Source organism: Cuculus canorus, chromosome 1 (genome assembly GCF_017976375.1).
Source record: "Cuculus canorus isolate bCucCan1 chromosome 1, bCucCan1.pri, whole genome shotgun sequence".
Classification (NCBI taxonomy): Eukaryota; Metazoa; Chordata; class Aves; order Cuculiformes; family Cuculidae; genus Cuculus; species Cuculus canorus.
In genome coordinates this window covers 7,957,354-7,979,071 of record NC_071401.1, presented here as the reverse complement: position 1 = coordinate 7,979,071, position 21,718 = coordinate 7,957,354, and the positions used below count along the sequence as shown (strand labels likewise).

Here is a 21,718-nt window from a genome sequence, read left to right as displayed (position 1 = left end):
TGAGAGGAAGAGAAAGGGAGACGTTAAACAGTCGACTTCTCTGTTCATTGGTTTTCTGTATTATTAAGGATGTTTGAAGTACTTCTGTTTGGAGATAACTTATATTTAATGGTTTCTTAAAAACAATTGAAATGTTGGCTCACATTTAAAAAAAAAATCCTAATTGAAATTTTTAAAAAATGCAGGAGAAAACTGCTTCATCAAATATCAGACAATTGACAAGAATTATAGTCAGGTAGCTCTGATTGTGTAGCCTTAATGGATTTCTGGTGGAAACCGTAAGTAATAAATAAAGAAAAAAAAGTCTAAAGTAATTTTTTTACTGTCTAAGCACAGTCTGCTATTTCAAATTTGTATAAATAAAAAGCAGAGCACATTTCATTTGGACATTGAACATTACTATTCTGCAGCATTTCTGTAGCGTAGGTAGAACTAACATGTTGCAAAATACCGGTGCTCCACTGCCTGCACTCTTCAAAGCTAATTCATATCTCACACAGGTTTTCTTAGCAAATCAGTACAAGTTTATATCAAGTTTTAGATTTAACTAGTCTTTGTTCGTTTAAAATTATTTGCTTTAATGCCACAGTAGTGGTGTTGCAGATGTATCATTTGTCGTTCTTTAAAACATGTCTTTGATAGTCTCAAGTGTAAAACTACAACAGTGATATTGTTTTATGAAAGTGGAATTAATGGAAAAGATCAAGGAGTTGATGGAAGAAACCTACAAGTTCTGTGAAAGCTTTCGATGAGCTGATAGCACAGTGAGTAACAGCCTCTGTAGTACCAGTGAAACATTGCCTGGCTCGATAGCTTGAAGAGTAGTAGGTGCTTCAACTTTTTTCTTTCACAGTGGAAAAAGAAGGTGATTATATGGTGATGCTGGAGGCTTTCAGCTACAGAGTGAGTTCAGTACACTTGCCATTGAGGTAGAAGGTGGTAGAACATCATTTAAAGTATGGGTTGTAACTCCACAAGCTTTGAAATGGAAATATTTTTTTGCACTAATGCAATGCAAAGTTTCTGCTTCAAGCTTCCAGAGTTTAAAAACTCATCAGGAAGTGGCAATTTAGGACTTTATTCAGAGGGGAGGAATAAATGTACAGAGAGACCAGGCTGTACGAGTGCTAGCAATTTATGTGATTTATCTGCCCTCCCCACATACACACACTGAGTTGGTCAGTGTCCCAAGTTCCATTGGTGTGAGATGAGGGTAAACTCCTTAAACGTTACATCAACTGTATAACTAGGAAGGAAAATTAAAATCATTTAAATATTACTAAAAATTGTCTTACAACCCACAGTTTTATTTTAAATCCTGATAGTTCTCTTGCAACTAGAATCGTGAAACAACTGTTGTGTAAATCTTAAATAGGTAAGACTTTGTGGTCATTTGGTGAACCTAGTTCCTACCTCCCTCCTCAAGGGTTCACAAGAACAAGCTATGAATCTGTCACAGATCCCAGACAGAATATCGCTGACTATTCAAGACTGAATATTGAACTTCAGGTAAGTGTGATTTGAAGTGGCAGGGTTACATTTGGGAATATAAAAGGTTTGGTTTTTTTGTGGCAGGTTTTTTCATGGCAGCTGTATGAAGCTGTTCAGAAGTGTGGAGTGTTCGAAGTAGTCCCAGCAGGGATAGATTATTGGAAAAATGCAAGTGAGGTGGGCAAAGCTGCCTGATAGATTGCAAAAACATATGATAAATTATACTGATCACATGCATATGGCCCCCATATAAGTAATGTATATTTGTGCACAGAGATTTATCCTCCCCATCACCTTTTTTTGTAGTAAAATTCAGAGCAATGAATTAGGAACGATACAATCAGATATAAAAGGATTTAGAACTGTTTAGGTGACTGGGCCAGCAGCTGGCAAACGTGGTTCACTGTGGAAAAATGTAAAATAATTAGTCTGGGAGCAAGAAACCAAAGGAAACACAATGTGTGCTGCAATGGAACAATCATTCAGCACACTGACTAGGAAAAGGATTTGAAGGTTATTGTGGAAAAATCATTGAAACCATGAGGCTTGTGCACAGCTGCAACAAAGTAAGTTACTAGGTTGTATCAGAGGCATAAAATACAAAATAGGAGGCGATACGGTTACAGGAGCGTTAGGCTCCATCTGGAATACTGTATGTAGTATTGGTCACTGTGCCACACAAGGAAGATATTGTCTGGGAAAGCCTGCAAAAGGAGTAACAAAGATAGGTGGTTTATGTGTAAAGATTAGGGAAGATGATCTAATAAAGTGGGTACATATATCCTTTTCTCTGTATGAGATTAAACATCGGGAGTAATTTTAAATATGGGGAAATGTAAATGGACAACTTAGAACTCCGTAAAATAAGTGATAAGGATCTGGAATAAATTATTTCAGGAAGTCTGTTCGTATACAAAGTATACATAAATTCTATAGACTTAGCAAAGAGAATTAAAGGGAATTACAAACAGTGATAAATCTGTGATTGAGTTTTTAAATTTGAAGGCAGGCACGTTAAATTGTTTTCCCCTCCCTCCACCTTAAAGGTTTGTGACTTGGATGACCATAGTTTTCAGACTTATTGCAGCTTCTAACCAGGAGGACGCCCACACTTTAAGTCTATGAATTATGATTCTATGTCTGTGAAGACTGGTTTTGAGTACGCTGGGGAGCATCCGAATTCTTTGTGCTGTGTATTAGGAATAACGTGTTCAATATGCTTGTGCTTTTCTGTATTTCAGAATCCTGCAACTAGAAGTTAAGGCTGACTGTTTAGTGCCTCTGTAATGCGGTTTCAGGATTATGATGCACTTACACATGTGCCATAGGTTTGGAAATGTGTTTTAGAGCATTTGCTATTTTGTCAACCTCGCTTCTTCCGTTAAAATTTGGAGCAAGAAAGGCAAGCATATTAAAGAGTATGGCATTCAGCATTTATGTAAGTGGTAAAATTAAAGATGAGAAAATATGCTAAAGCAATTAAACCATTTTCAGTAATACAAGTCCTTTTTTTTCAGGATTCAGCACTCGGCTGGGTGGAATGCATAGCTTTTTTTTTTTTTCACCCTTAATGCCAAGCTAGCTGTTGCAAGAGCAGTAAGACAGCATGTGAATAATATGAGAGATAACTCCATAGACTACATTTCTGTGGAGAAAATTGCTCTGGAGATTTGAACTTGGCTATCTGCATCTTTTGATCTAAACCAAATGTAGCAGGTCACTGGACTGATGTTTGAGAAAGCAACTTGTCAGACTTGGTGTAAATTGTCAACTCCTCCTGGGAGCCTTTTCTATTTTGACATGCTGCTTTGAAAATTTAGGAATTATTTTGTTTGTCCCAGCTGCTCCTCCGTTGTCACACAGCTGTGACGATGAGGACAGTTCTGCTGTAGCCTTTGTGTTCACTATGCTGTCACATGTGTCTCTCAAGACGTACACAACAGAGTCGAGCACTCAATATTTGATGTTGCAATTCTACTTTTTAGGTAGCTGTCCATGAGACTGGAATATCTCTGAGGCAGGCGCCTCCATCCCATGTGCGTTACATACACATTACCAAGAGAGTGAAGCAGCTCAGAAGGGGAGTTGCAAAGCCCAGGAGGTTGTAGACAGCAAAATGAAGCCAGTGTGAATGACAGTAGTGCTCCTACTGTTAACTCTGAATGATAATTTAGTGCAAGTTGGTAGTTCGCCTCTCATTAAAGCAAGTTCCTGAGAGTTGGATAGTATCACGCTTCTGTGAAAGGCAGCTTTCTTCCTAACTCCCACTGACTTCCAGAGCACCAAAGAGCCTGACATATATGTACTGCTGACATGTAGCACAAAAGGAGCAAACTGTCTTTATTTGAATAAAAGTTAGGAACTTAAACAGAGAAAATTCAAACAACTGGGGGAGACAAAACAAAGATATCCTCTGCCTTCTGTATCCTTGCAAAGAGGTCCTTGCTTTCAGCAAGCTTAATGGTCAGGAGGCAGCAAACTCTGCCTCTTCCCTGCTTAGTCCTGAGGAAGGTCTATCAAAACTGCTGTTTGGCACTACTCTAACTGCACTTAAAAACATCTCTGGCCAACAAGAATTTCTTGCACGAAGACTTGAGCCTTTATGGGAATGTATTATTTTGTTCATGGTGTTGCAGGCTGAATTAGAACTGCTCCTTTAGATATGGTTTCCCTGGTGTCCTGATACTCCAAAGTGTAGTCAAAGCCTTGCGGAAGTTTGTAATAAAGTGGTACTGTGTGAGAGGTTCATGCTACTATCATCTATATTTTCATACCTTTAGATACCTAACTGAGGAACCTGGTCTTTAAATCATTCTGGAAACAGTGGCAAGAAGCAGTCTCCTGCTGAGGAGCTCTGCAATTCAGATAGCAAAAATGTGTTCTATTGTTAACATCCCTCCCAATTAGTGTTTGAGTTCTGGAACAAATCTAAACTAAATGTTAATGTTAAAATATTAATCTTTAATAATTAAATTAAAGAAAACCTGTTTTTCAACCACATTCTTTTGACCCACCTTTGAAACTAACATCACTTCAGGTTGTTTCCAAGAGCTGGGGAAGAGTGGTATGTATAATCATTAGGTTTAGGTCTGAAGAGCTTCAGACGTTACCTTAAAAACAGTTTGGCAATCATAAAACTGCTCTAGCTGGATCAGTGAGATCAATGAAGTGTGAGAAAACAGATTAGTTTGAGTAAAACGTATAGTTTAATTTGAAATGTGCAGCTGTGGTTTTGCAGAAAACAAAGCATAAAGCAAAGCACAATGCTTTTATTCATCTTAAAGTTAAAACATTTTTTCCAGCTATCAATTTACAGCTTAAGATAATGGATTTTGGCAGTGTGTAGAGCTATTAAGTAATGTTTATTAAAATGGATAAGAAAGAACTTAAGAGGTGGCCTATAAAAGACAATTTTTAAAGGACTGGTTAGTGGAATAAAGAAATCACATTTTCTAATAGAAGTAAAGTTTGACGTCCTTGGATATGTTATTAATGAAAAAGATTTTGGTGATATCTTATTGTTTAGTACAGTTTGTGAAGTGATATGGAAACTGTACTTACAGAAGGCTTTTTTCACCTCTGCTGTGAGGCTGAAAAACTTGTGTGTTAAACATATATCCTTAAGAGAGAATTAATCAGCTATATTTAAGTTTGTCTCAGTCATAAAACTAGCGTATAATTTGATACGAACTTGACATTCCCAGGCTCTGTTATCTGTTTTGCAGTTCTTCACAATAGGCAATAGATGTGTGAAACTCCATGCCAAAAGACATTAAAGTCACTAAAAGTTTGCATGGACTCTAGGAGATGTTGGGTAACTGCCAGAAAGTGATATAACCAAGGGTTATATGTGTAGAAACCACATCGTCTCAGGATGTCCCTGAGCTCAAAATAGATTGATACTGAAAGAATATTTTTATTCCTTCCTAAGCATTTGCTTATGGCCAGTGCTTGAATTGATGCAGACTCACTGCTATTGGATTTTATGTACGTTGTCTGACTCATTCAGGTGCTCTAACCTTGCAGCCACAGACTGTAAGAAAGGAGACAGGATACTGGATGAGTTGGACCATTGTTCTGACCCAGCTCAGTCATTCCTTCATTCTCCTGAGTCTGTCAAATTCAGGAAAGCATTTAAATGTTTTTTAAATACTTGCCAGAAAGGACTAGATGTATGTGTGAGCTCAGCTCTGAGCATGAACTTACTGTGTATGTGTGCATTTATTTGATTTTCTGAATGAAAGTGCTTTTGAAATTTGTATACCTGCTAGCAGGTCACAGAAGTAATATATCCTGCCCAGGAAGTCAAAGCTATGGAGCACTGCAGAGCCTTGGACAAAGGACTAAGGTTCTCTTTCTGCAGTTAAGCAAGGTATCTGTGTAGCTACTTTAAGTGAATATTTTATAATGGAATAAGTTTTAATGTCATAGATATCCTCCAAAGATTTCCCCATTAAAAAAATCTAAATATCGCTGTGTTTTCCAGCCGTCATTTATATGGGCAGACTTCACATTTCACTATTTTCATGAGCAATAAAAAAATATTAACATATGACGGCATTAAAGCTACATATGGAGTTTGTGCAACGCTGTATGTCTGTTTGCAGGAAGGTTTAGCTTGGGACCCTTTTCTTCACTGCACATGTTCCCCAGAAGTCACCCACCACAGTGTAGATGATGGCAAGGAGAGCTTGAGTTTGACTGAGCCATGCCCTAGATGTGGTGGAGACCTTAGAAATGTGCATTTCTTTTTCATTGTCATTGAAAATGAAGAAGACGTTTCCTAGGCACAGTGAGAAGAACCCTGTAATTCGTTTTACTCATCTCACTACTGTCTTCAGTGCTAATTCCTGCTATGCAAACCCCACCACCATGCTGCCACCCCAGCCTGTTTTCAAGTTGGGTGGTTGCAGAGTAAATAGCATCTCTCTGTTCTTGACAAAAATGGGGCACCTGTGAGCGTCTGCCATCAAGAAGCAGGAGTCTTAGATGGGCAGAGAACGGGGAAATGTGGGGGAGGCGTGACACATGTTGTATCTTCCTTTTTGTCTTTTCCATTCAGTTGCTGGGCAAATGTGGCAGACCAGTAGATGTAACCAAATCTGCATCTCTGACAGCTGGTCTCGAGCCCAGGTTTTGGTGATATTTGCCTCAAGTTTCTCTGCAAACTGAGATTTTTGAAGGCCTTAATGGAGAAACATTTGGCTTCCTAATTTAAATCTTAAAAAGCCACATCTGTTGTGCACCATGAGATTGAGAAATTGGAGGAAAACATGGAAAAGAGTGGAGCAGAGAAATAAAGTAACTTGAAGTGAATTACACTGTAAAAACGTTTGGCTGGCTATTCTGTCTGTCTAAAACTGATTCCCCTCTTAATAATAAACCACTTAATAAATGCCAAAGCTGGATTTGAAGGTATTTGGTAGTGTTACTAATAGCATACTAATTGCATTGTCAATTTTAACAGTGTAAAAAAGAAATGCTATTACTATCTCAGATGCTATATGTAAATGCATAATATCCCTACTTTTAAAAATTAAGCAGAGTCCTACGTGTTTATGGTTGGTCCAACTAGCCTGGTCTTTGTTCTTAATCTGTTCTGGTTCCTTCTCTGTCTGCCATCCTGAAATTTGTGGAAAGGGTGAGTTAGCACCTGAATGTCATTCTCTCTGAAAAGGATATTCTGAGGAATTTCAGCAGTGTCCTTGAATTAGAAAATATGTTTAGCATGGTAAACTCTGTCTGTGCGGGTTGTGTAGGTTATTTCCAACCTAAGTTTTACAACACTTTAACTAATCAGTGGAAGAATCAATTTTTACTTAATGCTATTGGCATGTGTCCAGCTACAGAACCAGAATTAATCTGGTTTTTTGTGGATGATGGTTAGTATTAGCTAGAAATCAAGTCATCAGTTAATGTCTTCAAATTGTTAAATTATAGTGGTGGGTAGTGAATCTTCTCCAGCTGAGCATCGGAAAACTAACTTGCCTAATTTTTAGTTACTTTTGTAAACATATACAAAGAGGCATTCTGTCTTTGAAAAATGCGGGCATGCCTGAGCTCTTAAGATGTCTGAGAAACTATTTTTTTAATGAGAAAAGAGGTTGAACAAATATAGCATTAATTTGACTCAGTCCAGGTTTAACACAAATTCATCTTTCTTGGATGAAATGCTGTAGTCAAACTATTTTACTAAAGAAATCTGAGATAATCTTAAAAACTTGGAAGAGGAGGAGAAGAGAGAATTGTATCAGATGGAGCTCTGGACTTCCCTAAGAATGTAATTGTTGTGCTAATAGCACAGTCTGCTTCCAGAATATGGCAGCTTTGATAAATGAAGCAACACTGATACCCTGAGGTCTTGAAAAAAGAAAATCAGCAGATGCTTGATGACCTGCTTAGATGGTACTACAGCCTCTTCAAAAGCAGTTTAAGGTGCAGCCAGGATGACTGAAACACTTTATCTCTGGTACGGAGGAATGTATTGCAGAGACAATGGATGACCTACCAGGTACAGGTTTTTGCTAGATTGAGATGCTGCAGAGAAGAAAATGGATGGGCTCTGTTGTGACCTTGCAGTCTTGCTGAAGGTGCAGCAGTGAGTGGGCTTTGAAGGGAGGATTGAGAAAACATACTTGAACTTTCACTATAGAAACAAAGTTCAAAATTAGAGGATGGAATTTCTAAACACTAGTAAAAAAAATGAAAGGTCATTACAAATCTGTGGTAATCAGGGATACACTGGTTTTACACTCTGTAATGGCTCCAGTTAAAGCAAATATCTGTCAGTGTTACCTTATTCATAGCATTTCATATTGAATTCATTTAGACTATCAGTATAATTTGTTTGAAACTACTGAATGTAAAAGAGATCTTGTTAATTTCTAACTCTAATGTCTTGGGTAATAATGTCCTTGATGCGTGGTTTGAGGTCTAAACCAGTTTCCCTTTGCAAATAAAGTGTGTGTATACATTTAATGAATGCAAGCTTCTGTTACCTCCTGCTGGTGCCCTTGTCTCATCTGTCGGCTTTCTCTGATTTTTTTTTTTTATTAGAAGCTGTCAACACTGATTTTAAAAGTTATGATCTGCACAGCAATCTGGTGGAACTTTTAGGATTCATTCTTATCCAAATTTTAGTGCGATGCTTTTTGCAATCTGTGAAAACTTTAAATATCACAGAGATCTTTGATAATAATGTGTGGCTTAGTTCAAAGTAAATATTTGAATACATCAGTTTTAGATTTCTGAATTCTTGTTTACAAATATTTTGAATTTATTGTGAATGTTTTAGTTTTAGAAAAGAAGGGGAGGATGAAAATGTTTAACATAGTAATGGGAATACCAGAGTTTAGTTAAACTTCCGCGGTGGTTTCTGTTGTTTCTGCACAGTGGCACACCAGAACTGTTTTAGACATCCCTCTTAATTCAGTTTTCCATGTGTAATCTCTGTGTCAAATGAACTTAAGAAGAAAAATTCTGTATAGGTAGAAAGTTTAAAAAAATAGGCAGACTAAGGAAAAATATGTTCTGGTCATTGGAGATGAAGGGGCGTTTTAGACATTTAAGTTTTACACATAATATTGTCACAGATCAGTGACTCCTACAGAAAACAAATGACTTGTTTAGAAGTGAAGTCAGCAGCTTTAATGGTGAATAATATAATTTTACAACTTAATTACAGTATAAACATTTCTTGTGGTTACAATGTCTTTGTTGTTATTTTTGTATTAATCTTACAGACATATGGGTGTTTGTTTCAGGTCTGTCCTGGGACCTGCTAAATCCTCTGAGCCTTACTCTGACCGCGCTGTTCTGAAGAGCGTAACTTGTTAGCCATTTTTCATCTATGAGACTAAACCTTTAATAAGGAAAAAGAAAAAAAGGAAAGCTTTAAAGGGATTGTTTAAGAAATGAACCTTTAAAGGGATTTTTTCTTTCTTCTGCATGTTGTTATTCTCTGATTATTTACCACTGTGCAAGTTTTAATCTAATAGCGTTTAGTTCACTGTATTTAAAAGTGAAGAAACTGCACTCTTCCCAGATGCTGTTGAATGCTTTGGGAGGTTGGTGGACGTAGTCTTTTCTATGGTAACCTAATTAGTTTACTCCCCCATCATTTATTGCAGCCTTTTTAAGTACCAGCTCTCTGAGAACTGAACAAACCTCAGTGGTACATAGGTAATAACAGGGTTTAAAATCTGATGAACTTTTGTACGCTAAAAAGTGTATTGTGATGGTTTTCAGCTAGTATTTGTTTTCAATTTGGTTTGCTTATTCAGGAGAACCTGGAACGTATCTGGTCTTTTTTTTTTTCTTTTTTTTTCTTTTTTTTTCCATTTGCATGTGTCTTTGACCTGGAAAAATCTGTTATAAAAGGGCTAGAGAAAAGCTTAGATTTTTTTTTCTCTCCAGAAAGTTTCAAGTTTCTGGGGGAGCGCAGGAATGTGATCAGCTCTGTAATGTTCACATTGTCACAGAAGGGAATTCAGACTCCTTCTGAACACAGTTTTCCTGTCTTTCCAGCAATCTGGTGCATCTGGGATTCTTATATATTTGCTCTTATGGAATAATATTTTTTTAGTACTGCCTACTATTTGGGCTGCTTTTATTTAAACAGTGTGGATTTATTTTTTATTTTGGAATGCTTGTAACAATCATTTCTGTAGTTTGCATGCCCATCTTCTATTTTGTTATGGTATTTTGAGGAGGGGTTGGGGAATTTTGTGGGTGCTTTTGAAGTAAAAAACCAACGACAAACTGTAAAATTCACACTGTAAAATGTACACTGGTATGATGTACAGTGACGTGTGGTACTGTTAATTACATGTGTGGCTTAAAACAAGAGCCTTAAAGCACGCACCTTATAGATCTTGTGACCAAGGAGATCTCTCTTTCCTGAAGAATGAATTCAGGGCTCCTGTCTGGGTTAAGCCAATCCAGCAGAACTTTCTTCCAAGATTCACTGCATTTTTTAACTATCGGGTTTTCTTTATGTCAAAGCCTTCAAAAAGGGGAGACAACTGAAATTTGGATAAATTCATAACAACTACAAGGTTCTTTTAAAGCATTTTTAGGCTGACTAAGTAGAAAGTACTCGTTTACAGAGGCTGATGACAGCTAGCATATTTGTTCCTGCATATTTAAGATTGTCATCTTTTTTCAATCTCTCATAATATAAGTGCCTTTAAGCCGTACGTAGGCATCCTGTTTCATTTGGTTTCAGTTGTTTTTACTCTTCTATACAGAAATGTATTTCTTAGTCCAGGAAGATGAAAATTGCAAGATATTTCTGCTTTTGAGGTGCTTGTCTTGGTATAGAAGTAGTTGTAGGTCCTCTGGTCTTCTGCGACTGCATAGTTGGTTTTGATCAGTGCTGTGTTAGCCTGGTCAGCAACTGCAATGCAGACTGTGTTTCTTGTAATGCAATCCCAGTGTTGTGATGAAAATTCCCTGGCAGGGCAAGTCCAAAGTACCTAAGTTAAAAATTACAGGATTCCATTTTATATGACATTATATTTGGCACACAACATGTTTCAGTGAGTGATACAGATATCTACAGCTGCTGTACATCTACTTTTATGGAAGGCACCATGTAATCAGGCACTGTTTAAAACTTTTGGATGTGCAAACACTTTTAACAGTAGTACTTAAACAAGATTGGTATTCTGAAATGTGTTTTGAAAACATGCAAGTGACAGTCTTCACCCATGGACCGGAGGCGGTTTCATGGGTGTTTCCCTTGACGTGCATATGCATCATGCCACTGTAATGCCTTTTCGGGAATGCTTTTGGCTTGTTGTTGCAAATGTAGTGTACAAAACCGTTTGAAATATAGGTAACCACTGATGGAGGCACTTTGAAGTTACTTTAAAGAAGCTTGTAAGACCAATTGTGGTACATTTTGGTATTTCCTTTTTTTAACTTTTCTCCACCCAGTATCACTAAAGTCCCTACTATCTTAATTCTCATTCAGTCTATTTACCACTTCTTACTCAGAGGCCTTACATAGATTATGGTAGCCATCTGCTTTCTCACCTCTTGTATTCACACATGGACATGGATAGACTATAAGTCTGTGCAACCATTGTGTGCTAACACAATGGTATCTGTTCAGTTACAAAAAAACATTCTTGGAAATTTAACCACTTTGGGTTTTTATTAGGTAGCTCTTGACTGCCTTCTTACATAACTCTTGCATCAAACTACCTCCCCCATCCTTCCCTTTTAATCTCTTTAATTTCTCTTTTCATAGAATCATTAGGTTGGAAAAGACCTTTGAGATAATCAACTCCACCATAAACTTGTACTGCTTACTTTTGCCTATTGGAAAGAGTCATCTTCCTTTTTTTGTTGTCTTCTCCCAGTCTTGGTTTTGGACGTGCATTTTCTTAGGTCCTTGTGTTTAGGTGAAGCTACTACATCTACCATTCAACATTTTTTCTCCTTTGAATTCCTGCTTATAAGCACTGAGTTCAGAAATTTGTCTTCTGGTTTAGAACAAAAACTGGTCTAGCATTTAACTACCTACTGTTAAAGCTGTTCATTCTTTTCCCTGTCCATACAGTTGTTTCAGGACCAGGGCGTTATAGCAGTAAAAAGCTTTTAAATTTTAAAAGCATCAGGTGAATATATAGCACCGTGCAGTTGGCAATGAACTTGAACTGCAAAAATTCCCACAGTTTGAACTGCATTTCTCAAACGTAGGTGTATGTAGTCCATTTTGAAGGGGATACTGTTGACCTGAACCACCATGTGATAAATGGATTGTGATGTAGTTCAGAACAGATCAAGTAGAGCTACTGACTTACCCAAGAAAACGAAGCTATTTGAAAAAGGGCATATGGTTTCCTTCCATAGCACAAGCACACATAGAGGTAAACTCCTATTAACTTGAAAAGTCCTAAAGATCTGCGAGAAAAAAAATCACAATGGCTTAGAGCCTCTCCCCAGCTTCTCCTGAGAAGGTGTGCTGAGACACCCCATACTTATTTGAATTGAGAAGAGGGAGGAAAAAATAAAGATATTATGGCATTTTATAGGCTAATAGTTAAGCTGCATAGATAGATTACACATTTGCACGTAGCATACTTCAAAAATATCTAGCTATTCTTACCTTTAAAGATAAATGTATTTGTGTCTTCATAATTTAACTGCCCTTTAATACACAGTGATTGACTGAAAAAAGATCAGTGAGAAGGAGGTACAACACATTTTTCACTTAAAATCCACTGACTGGCAGCTACAATAGCAGTGTGATGGGCTTTTCGAGAAAGCTGTATGAACAGTGTTTCCTGGGCGTGTTGCCTCTGAAGTGTCTGTGGTCGCCCCGCCTCTCTGTATGTGTTTAGTACTTCTGGCAGCAATGTGTTTGAACGGTGTGTCAGCCTCGGCAGGGGAACGTGTAAGTGGGGTGGTGTGAGAACTTGCAAGTTGGAAGTGTAAATGTATGGTTTGTTAAATGAACTGGTTCTCTGGCTTGTTAGACCTTGGCACCTTATCTGCTTTTGTTTATGTTCTGTTGGTGGAAATGTGTTCGTTTTCTGACTTCTTCTAAGTTTATGTTTGAAAAAAAAATGAGCTACTGCTAAGGCCAAAATTGCTAGAATAATAGAATAGCAAAATTAAAAAAAACAAAAAAAAACCAAAACAAAACACAACTACTTATAACGGAGAGTGGGGTTTTTTTATTATCCCAAAATATTGGTGTATTCAATGTTTGGTATGGGTTCTACTAACAGCGGAAGACTTGCTCTGCTGCACCAGTTCAGTCTGAATTCAGCAAAATACAAAAAGTGAGAGAGAAAAATTAAAACTACATATATCAAGGATTTAGATGCAAATAAGCTGTTCAGCTGCTGCTTCAAACATAACTGACACTAATTAGTAGTAGCACAGCAGAATAGGCTCAGCAGCTATTTGAAAGAAAGGAGGGGAGGTGGCACCTGTTTGTCCATAGAAAGGGCTTCATCTAATTTTGGAGTGTTTATATTCAGCAGTGTTAAGAGTAGCCAGGCACAAGCCTATTGCATTCTCCTTCTCTGGTTGTCCTTCTTTTAGCAGTCTGTTCTCTGTCTCACAAATAGCTCCTAAGAAGGTAGTTGAATCTTTTGTCCCTTTCATATTTAGAGATTTCAAGGCTGTTAGAGCTGTTAATAACATAGTTGTTTATTTAGTTTCACATTGCTGAACAGTCATTCAAATACAACTTATTTCCAAACAGAAATCAGTGTTTTTTTTTCCTTTTCTTTTCTGGCTTGCTTTATGTCCAGGCTTACAGATTGATCTGCAAGGTTGAAAAATGTAATGTTGAAAAAATTAATATCGATCAGTTCACTTCAGAAGAACATTTTGCATCTGATCTTATGTCTTTAACTTGACGTTGAATTGCTAACCCGTACATTTACTCAAGACTGCATAGTACATGGCTCACATTCTTTATTGTGAAAGCACAAACAACTCTTGCACATACTTATACAAGCCTTCTTAAATATTACAGTTTTGAATTTTCTGTAAATAATATTTCTGTCAAATGGATTTCTTTCAGAACCCTTTTTTGTCTGTAAATTTTTGCATCATATGAAACTTTCAAGCATTGAGTATTATCTGTGCATTCAGCGTGCTTGCCTGGGTATGTTAACATATGCAGCAGGCTTTGAGGTTAAGTTACTTTTTCTGTTATTTTGATCATTTCAAATTGGATTGAGTTGAAATTGAGATACAATAGTGACAGAAGTTAACTGCAAAGTTTTCATCAGTCTTACAGAAATTTGATATAGAGTCGCTAATCCATCCCTAGATCTCGGGTGTGAATTAATGGATCCAAACCTAAGGCTCCCAGAGAGCCTGCTGGCACCAACTGGATTTTAATTACATCGCACACATTGGCTTAGTTATCCTTATAGCAGGTAAAATGAGTGCTGCAAGTTGAACTCTTCCAGATCAGGGAAGGAAAAAGGAGTATTGCTCCTCTTTTCAGAGGAGGGAAAGAAGTTCTATAGCTTATTTTTTTTTTCCAGAGGAAAGTGGAAGAAAGTATCTGGATGATGGAGGAAAGCGAGGCAATAAAAGGATACAAAGGGACAAAAGAAGTAAATTATATGGAAAGGAGTACCATGAAAAAAAAAGAAAAACTAATTTGGGAAAAAAATGAAAAATGTAACTATGTTATAAGCAGAAAAACATAACATGGAAAACATAAAAGGTGCAGGCACATCAAAACACCAACTTCTGTACAAAGGGAGAGAAAGTGAAAGAAAGTGGAAGACATAACTGTAAATTTATGGGAGAGGTAAGTGCATATGCATATTTTAAGTCATTTCTGACTCATAATCAGCTGCAGATATTTGAGTTTGTACACAAGCACTTACATTTTGAATTAATGCAGAATTGCTTGTCAGTGTTACCAAAGTCACATCAGCGGTTAGGATCGCAGATAAGGGTTATCAAGGTTTTATTTAGGTATGCCTTCATTTTTATTTAATGTATTTTTTTAAAAAAGTCCAAAGGTAAATATAAGGGTTTTAATTGACTTAAGCTTTCTGGGTTTTATACCAAAAAAAAAAAATCAAAGCTAAAAATTGAACACCATGAATTCCTTATTAGCATCATATGTTAAGAAGCTGATAAACAGATTCACTGCATCAGTCTGAAATTCTTTGTAAGAAGAAATGTTGTGCTTAGAGAATTTGTCAGTGCAGGAAGCCAAGAAGGAAACTATAGTCTTCAGTAATGCTTACAGACGCCAGTGGTTGGTCAGCGCTGATCCCTTGCCATGTCTCCTGCAGGGAAAACACTTGCATCCTTCTTGAGCCCCTTTTGTATGTCATTCAATTCTAATTTACCATCAGCTATCATAGCTTTACCGTGGACATTCTCAAATTGATGTTGGAGGCTTGGCATAAAACCACAAAGGCAAACTAAATTCCAAGTTGAAGCTGAAACTGCATTCTTATTCACTCGGTTGTATGGGGCTGCTGTGGGGCGTGTGGAACACCCAGCGTTTTGAAGCCCCGGCTGTACCCACCACACAATAGAACAAGTTAAGGATGGAATTTCAGCCCTAGCCTTAACGTTAATGCAGCATAGCTCTTTGTGGTTTGATTTCTTCTTATATGGCACTGTTAAAGACAAACAATAAGCCCAAGTCAGTCCTCAGAGTCATTTTAAATTATGCTTACAAGAATCTTGTGTAAGAAAAAGTAATAGATTCTTCTCAACCCATTGCCGTCCAGTAAATTTGAGGTTTTGTATCCTGCTTGCTTTGATTTTGCACTGTTGGAAACTGCTGAGGGTTAGATTACAGATACTTAATATCTGAAGTCCAGCCCTAAATACATAATTGCTTCCTACAGTATACCTGTTTGTACTTGAAACTCATTCTATTTGTGGAATAGAATTAAAGAGGAAAACTCAGCTTTTTGCCCTATACATGCATTTTTATGAGCAAAATGAGCTTTGACAGTGTTTTTAGAAACGTCAGGAATGTCAAATCATTTTCATCTGAAGGACTTCTTGGATGACTCAGGAAAAGTACTTGGAAATTAGTCAAGACTTAATTGAAGTGGAAAGGATGCTGAATTGTTGAGAGAGCTTGCTCCCTTACACATGCTTTAGATTGATGCTTTAAAAGAAGAATCAATCTTAAGTGATTGAATCAGCCTCTTCTTCAAAAGCTAATTTTTATTCAGTCCTTTGTTTAGGCGTGATTAGAATAGTTATTCAGTCATTTATCCCTTCACAGAGTAAATGGCAGTTATGCTTCTGATCTTTTCTTGAAAATCCATAGCTTTCTACTTATTCCCATGTATTTCCAATCTTCTACAACTTCTTTTTGGTGGGTCAGGCATCCCTGCTTGCGGAAGACCTGGAGATACCATATTGGTGAAGAGGACAGTGAAGGAGAGGGATAAAACTTTCAAAAGAGCATTTAACCTGCTGTCGTTGACTTGGCCGTATTTTACACTTAGCCACATGACATGGTCTGTACCATGAAGCAGGATGCCCAGGTGCCCTTTTCTGAGACAGATCTGCTTTTACCCAGATTTAGGGACTGTCCTAAACCAGAGGTTTCAGGAATAACTGGATTGGTTGACGATAGAAGTCCAGAAAACAGCAAATAATTTGGTGGAAATGGGTGATATAGTTGAAGCAAAGAGTTTAGTAATTAGGCCTCAGAATGTCTTTTCAAATGATTGGTTTGAACTTGGAAAATAATCATAGTAAAGTGTTATGCTCATATTGTTTAGGTTTGTGAGTGGTCTGTTGGGGTGAAATGGAGAAGAACTGAGGCTGTAATGAGGATTGTAGGCCCTCATCCTGAACTTTTACTTATTTTGGTGAAAACTGGATTGCTGAAATTCAGTGCTTTGATTTCAGTAACAAGTTTAGCTTTAGTCAGAATTCCGACAAATTCTGCAAGACTTAAGAAACTTGAAAATCCAGTTGGTTTGAAGATGTTTTAGGATTAGCTCTCTTGTCTAAACTTTTTTATTTTGTATTTGTGCGGAAAAGGTTGCTTTCATTCCATAATCTTAGTTAAAGGACAACTGTGAAGCAGTTTTTCATTTTTTTAAATATGCCGTCAGGCAAAAAATTGCTCATGTTATGATGAGAAGGAGATGATTTTAATACCAATGCTACATGTTCTTACCCAGCAACTATGAACTATTAATTTGATATCTGCAATGTTTGTTGAATCTTGTTAAATAAGCAATTATGGAGTTACCCGTCCCTCAAAGATTTTAAAAAAGCTGAAACTAAAGTTCTCATTGCATTAGAGTTATTTTAAACAGTGTTTTCCAGGACATACAGATCTGAATGATCAGTGCCGCTTGTGTTGCAGGCTATGATGAAGCTCCATACTATGTAAGAAGCTGAGAGCAGAGATAGTGATACGAAATGGCTGTATCTAAAACAAAGCAAACCTTGGTTTCCGGTACATATAGAAGTAACTCTCATTCTCCTTGCATATCAGAATATGACTATTTAATTCTAAATTATGAGTATTTTGGATTTTCCTTGTTGCTGGGCCTCTCCCCACCCCCTGCCTTCATTGAAAGCCAAGGTTTGACGGAAGCAACGCATGTGTCAAGGGGAAAATAAAATTTGACTAGAACAAGGTGCTGGTATTGTTAGTGAAGTATTCTAACAAGTAATGCAAAGGTGCAAGATAGGGGATTAAACGACAAGTTGCAGACTCTATTTAAACTATAATCAAGTATAATATCACCTCCATCCCTGGAGGTGTTCAAGGGCCAATTGGATGGGGCCCTGGGCAGCCTGATCTAGTGTGGATGTGAACCCTGTCCATGGAAGGGGGTTTGGAACTGGATGATCTTTGCGGCAAACTATTCTGTGATACTGTGATTATCATAGAATCATACCATAGAATGTTTTGGGTTGGAGAGGGCCTGTAAAGATCATCTAGTCCAACCGTCCTACAGTGAGCAGGGACACCTTCACTTAATCAGGTTGCTCAAAGGCCCATACAAGCTGACCTTGAATTTTTCCAGGGATGGGGCATCCACCACCTCTCTGGGCAACCTCTCCTAATGTTTCTCCATGCTCGCTGTAAAAAAACTACATTCTTTGTATCCAGTCTAAATCTACCATCTTTTTGTTTTAAACCATTAAGTCTTGCCTTATTGCAGCAGGCCATGCTAAAAGTCTGTCCCTATCCTTTTGTAAGCCCTTTTTATAAGTCACTCCAGAACCTTCTCTTCTCCCGGCTGAACAACCCCAGTTGTTCAGGACAGGTATTCCAGGCCTTTGATCATTTTCGTGGCCCTCCTCTGGACCTGTTCAACAGATCCGTGTCCTTTCCTCTGCTGAGGGCTGCAGAGCTGGATATTATTCCACGTGGGGTACTCCAGAGTGGGGTAAAGGGGCAGAATTACCTTCCTCACCTTGCTGGCCACGCCTGATGGTAATGATTTTATCAAGGCCATGGCTGTAGATTTGCTAGTTGTATCCATTATCTTTAGATCTTCAAATCTTATGAACATGTGGCCCCCCTGATCCAGCTAGGGGACCACCGTGGGTGGAGAAAAAAGAAACCTAATGACACAAAGATGAGATGTTTCATTCTTCACTGATTTCTCACTATACACTGAATTGTTTTTTCCACACTTTCTTTAATGCACTGGGTGTTTGGCCAAGCCTGAAGTCCGCCTTCCTGTTGTGCTTCACATTGAAGGTGTTGGTCATCACTCTCAGACCACACTAGGTCCCATTATTTGAGGTTGCCTGTATCCGTGACAGTCTTACGATCTCTTTACCTCATAAGCCTGACATTAAACCTGGGGGGATTTTATTTTAACTTAAGAGCCCAGGCGGAAAGCTAGAAGCTATCATCCCAAACCAGCTTGTATGTTTCATCGTATCAGCTAGCTCTCCTGCTGTCTTTGCCGCTTCATCTCAGAGTCCTGGCGTGTTTGTCAGTTGGTGGAGGAAATGTGACTGCAAGCGCTTGACTGCAATTGTTCAGCTCTGCAGAGGAAACAGAATTAGCAGTCCCCATCCTGGAGGAAAACAAAGTTAAACAGAAGAGCAGCAATCTGATCACAGCTTGTAAGTGGTTCAGAGAGTCCCATTCCGTTCTCACTGCTGACTCCCTGCTGTGTGTACATAAACCACCCATTACCTGCTCCACTATTTGCAGATATCTATCTGTGCACATTTGTGATTTTTGTAACAACCTCCCATGCAACTTGGGTGCCTGTTACCTTACGTGTCACTATAACCAGCGCTGACTTCAACAAAACCAAGCAAGGTGTTCCATCTGGTCTCCTTCCTCCTCTGTTTGCATCCTGTCTGCCTGTCTCTGTCCCACAGTTTGCTCCATGACCACACTCAGCCCAGCAGACCCTGTGTTTTAACATCAACTGGTTGAGACCCTCACTGCACCTGAAGCTGGTCTGAGTGTAACCAGGAGCCACTTAACATCTCCGGAGCAGCCCAGTTTGCAAATGCAGCATGCATCACCGCTCTACTGGACTGCTGAAGCACCAAGCAGTCCATAGGAATGATCCAGAGACTGAAAACTGCATCAAAGAGTAGTGGTTGTTTGCTGGGAAGTTGTGATGCAGCACCTTGGAGGCCATGCCCCAGGCTGTACTGCTTCTCTGTTTCGCACATCGAATAATGCTATGGCACTGACTTAGCGCAGATCCATTTTGTTATTTGCTGATGCATTTCAAGTGTGTTTGAGTTGGATCTTGGTGCCAGTCCTTGGAATTTTCTTGCTCTTCCTTCACTTTCTCACATCTTTGTAAAGTCCTAACATTGAGCTGGTGGTAAAATTCTTCCATGATTAATGTTCAAATACACACAGTGTGTTCTGTATTTTTAGAGTGTCTTGGTTTCCTGTCATCACTTGCTATCTCTGAATACTAAAATGTAAACATCTCTGTTTCACTGTGTCCTATCTTGCCTGCCAGTAAATGCTGTTCCTACTCGTCAGCGGGTGGTTGTCAATTTGTATGATTTTGATCGTGAGTCTCAATATTTAAGGGGTGGGGAGTTGGAAGCTTTTGATTGCTTGACAAGTTGCATCTTTGGGTTTGGTGATATGGTCTCTGACTCTTTAGTGGATGTTTTCATTGGTTTTCCTATTTTTTCCACCTTCTCTCAAGGATAAGGCCCATAGTTAAATTAGAACATCATTATTCTTTTGTCTTAGGAGTTGTTCTATAACTTAATAATTAATTGCAGGAGGGAAACATTTGCACAGACGCAGAGCATGTTTCAAGCCTTGAACCAGTCACAAAGCTGGCAAAATACTGTTAATATTTACTGTTTGGTCAGTCTCCATTTTTGTTGAATTAGCGAACTTTGGCTCTGCAAGACTCCAACAAGTAGCAGAGCTGGCAGGTGAGGAGGTGGAGGACCATATGGCCAAGAGGAAGGGAGAGGGAAGCAAGGGCAGCCTTTGGTGACAGCAAGCCATTAACTTGGCTCACCTGTGTTGTTAAGGCGTGCTTTCAGCAAAGCCAAAAAATACGGTGAATGTCATATAAACATGCCATTCATTAAAGCTTTACTTCCTGGTAGTCTCTTATTTTGGCTACCTACAAAATATTGAGGTTAATCATGAATTGGTATAGGATTCTTTCTAATTACAGAGTTGTTCTACAAACGCAGCCGTCTTTCTGCATGGATTTCTTTTCTGTTTCAGAAGGAAGATATCAGTAATGCAGAAGGGGACGAAAGACTGTCTCTTCGGAAGCATCGCTTCATGCATTTTGCATCATTGGAATATGAAGGAGAACATTACATGACACCAAGAGATTTCTTGTTCTCAGTAGTGTTTGATGAAGTTGAACGTAAGTTGTTTTCGCATCGTGTTTGTGAAGGAAAGAAACTTGCAGGTCCCCTTAAAGGTGTAATGTGCAAATCACTGGGATAAGATCCTTTATCTGACATAAATCTGCAGAAGCCAGTTTATAAATGTTGTGCGTATGGATTCTCACAGGCACCACTGCCATTTACACTAGTGAAGAAAGGCTATTCATTTATAAATCTGGTGACTTGACAGCATTACATCTTTGCATAATTTGCATATCTGATCAGTATGTAGTTTCTCAATTATTTACATGCCACAGAAATTAGTAGGGCTGTAATAAGATAGTGTTTGTACCATTCCTGGCTTCGTTATCTGTCTATTCACTTCACTCTGTGACCTTTTTTCTTAGAAGAGGCAGTGGTGGGGAGTAACTTGAATGGGTATAATAAAGCACCTGAGCTCAGCTCTAGGTTTCTGGTTTCAAATCTCCTCTGGTTTATACAAAACCTAATTAAGAACAAATCAAAATTGTATACATGTTTTTTAAAAAGATACTCATAAAAGCATGCCTTCTGAGAGGGTAGGACCAGCACACGAATAAAAAGTACATGGGTTCTTGTCCTCCTTTCCTTCCAGTTTTCTGGCCTCATCAACTCTACCCCATTCCTCAAGTTTCTTTTATCTGTGTTTGTTTCTTCTGTAATTTCTGTGTTAAAGTAATTTTTTGAACTGCTATATGATTTTTTCTAAAAAAAAAAAAAAAAAAGACTTTTACAGCTTTCTCGAGAATTTTTTTCATTAAAAAGGTTACGTTTTCGAAGTTTCAGAGAGGATTGTATTCAGAGGACAAATACTCTGTTAATACATCTGCTGAGGGAAAGAGAGGGAAATTCCAACTTTAATCACCAGTCTCTGCCGTCTGCATGTACTGACCAGGGTAGC

General features: G+C 38.2%; 1 protein-coding gene across 1 annotated transcript in view; it reads left to right on the top strand.

Moving 5' to 3' along the window:
- The window catches only part of MICU2 (mitochondrial calcium uptake 2), a 174,242-nt gene that overhangs the window by 84,616 nt on the left and 67,908 nt on the right, over positions 1-21,718 (top strand). Inside the window, exon 3 of the mRNA XM_054087234.1 lies at positions 20,669-20,816. Coding sequence (XP_053943209.1) covers positions 20,669-20,816 — 148 coding nt within the window. The remainder of the gene's footprint in view (positions 1-20,668; positions 20,817-21,718) is intronic.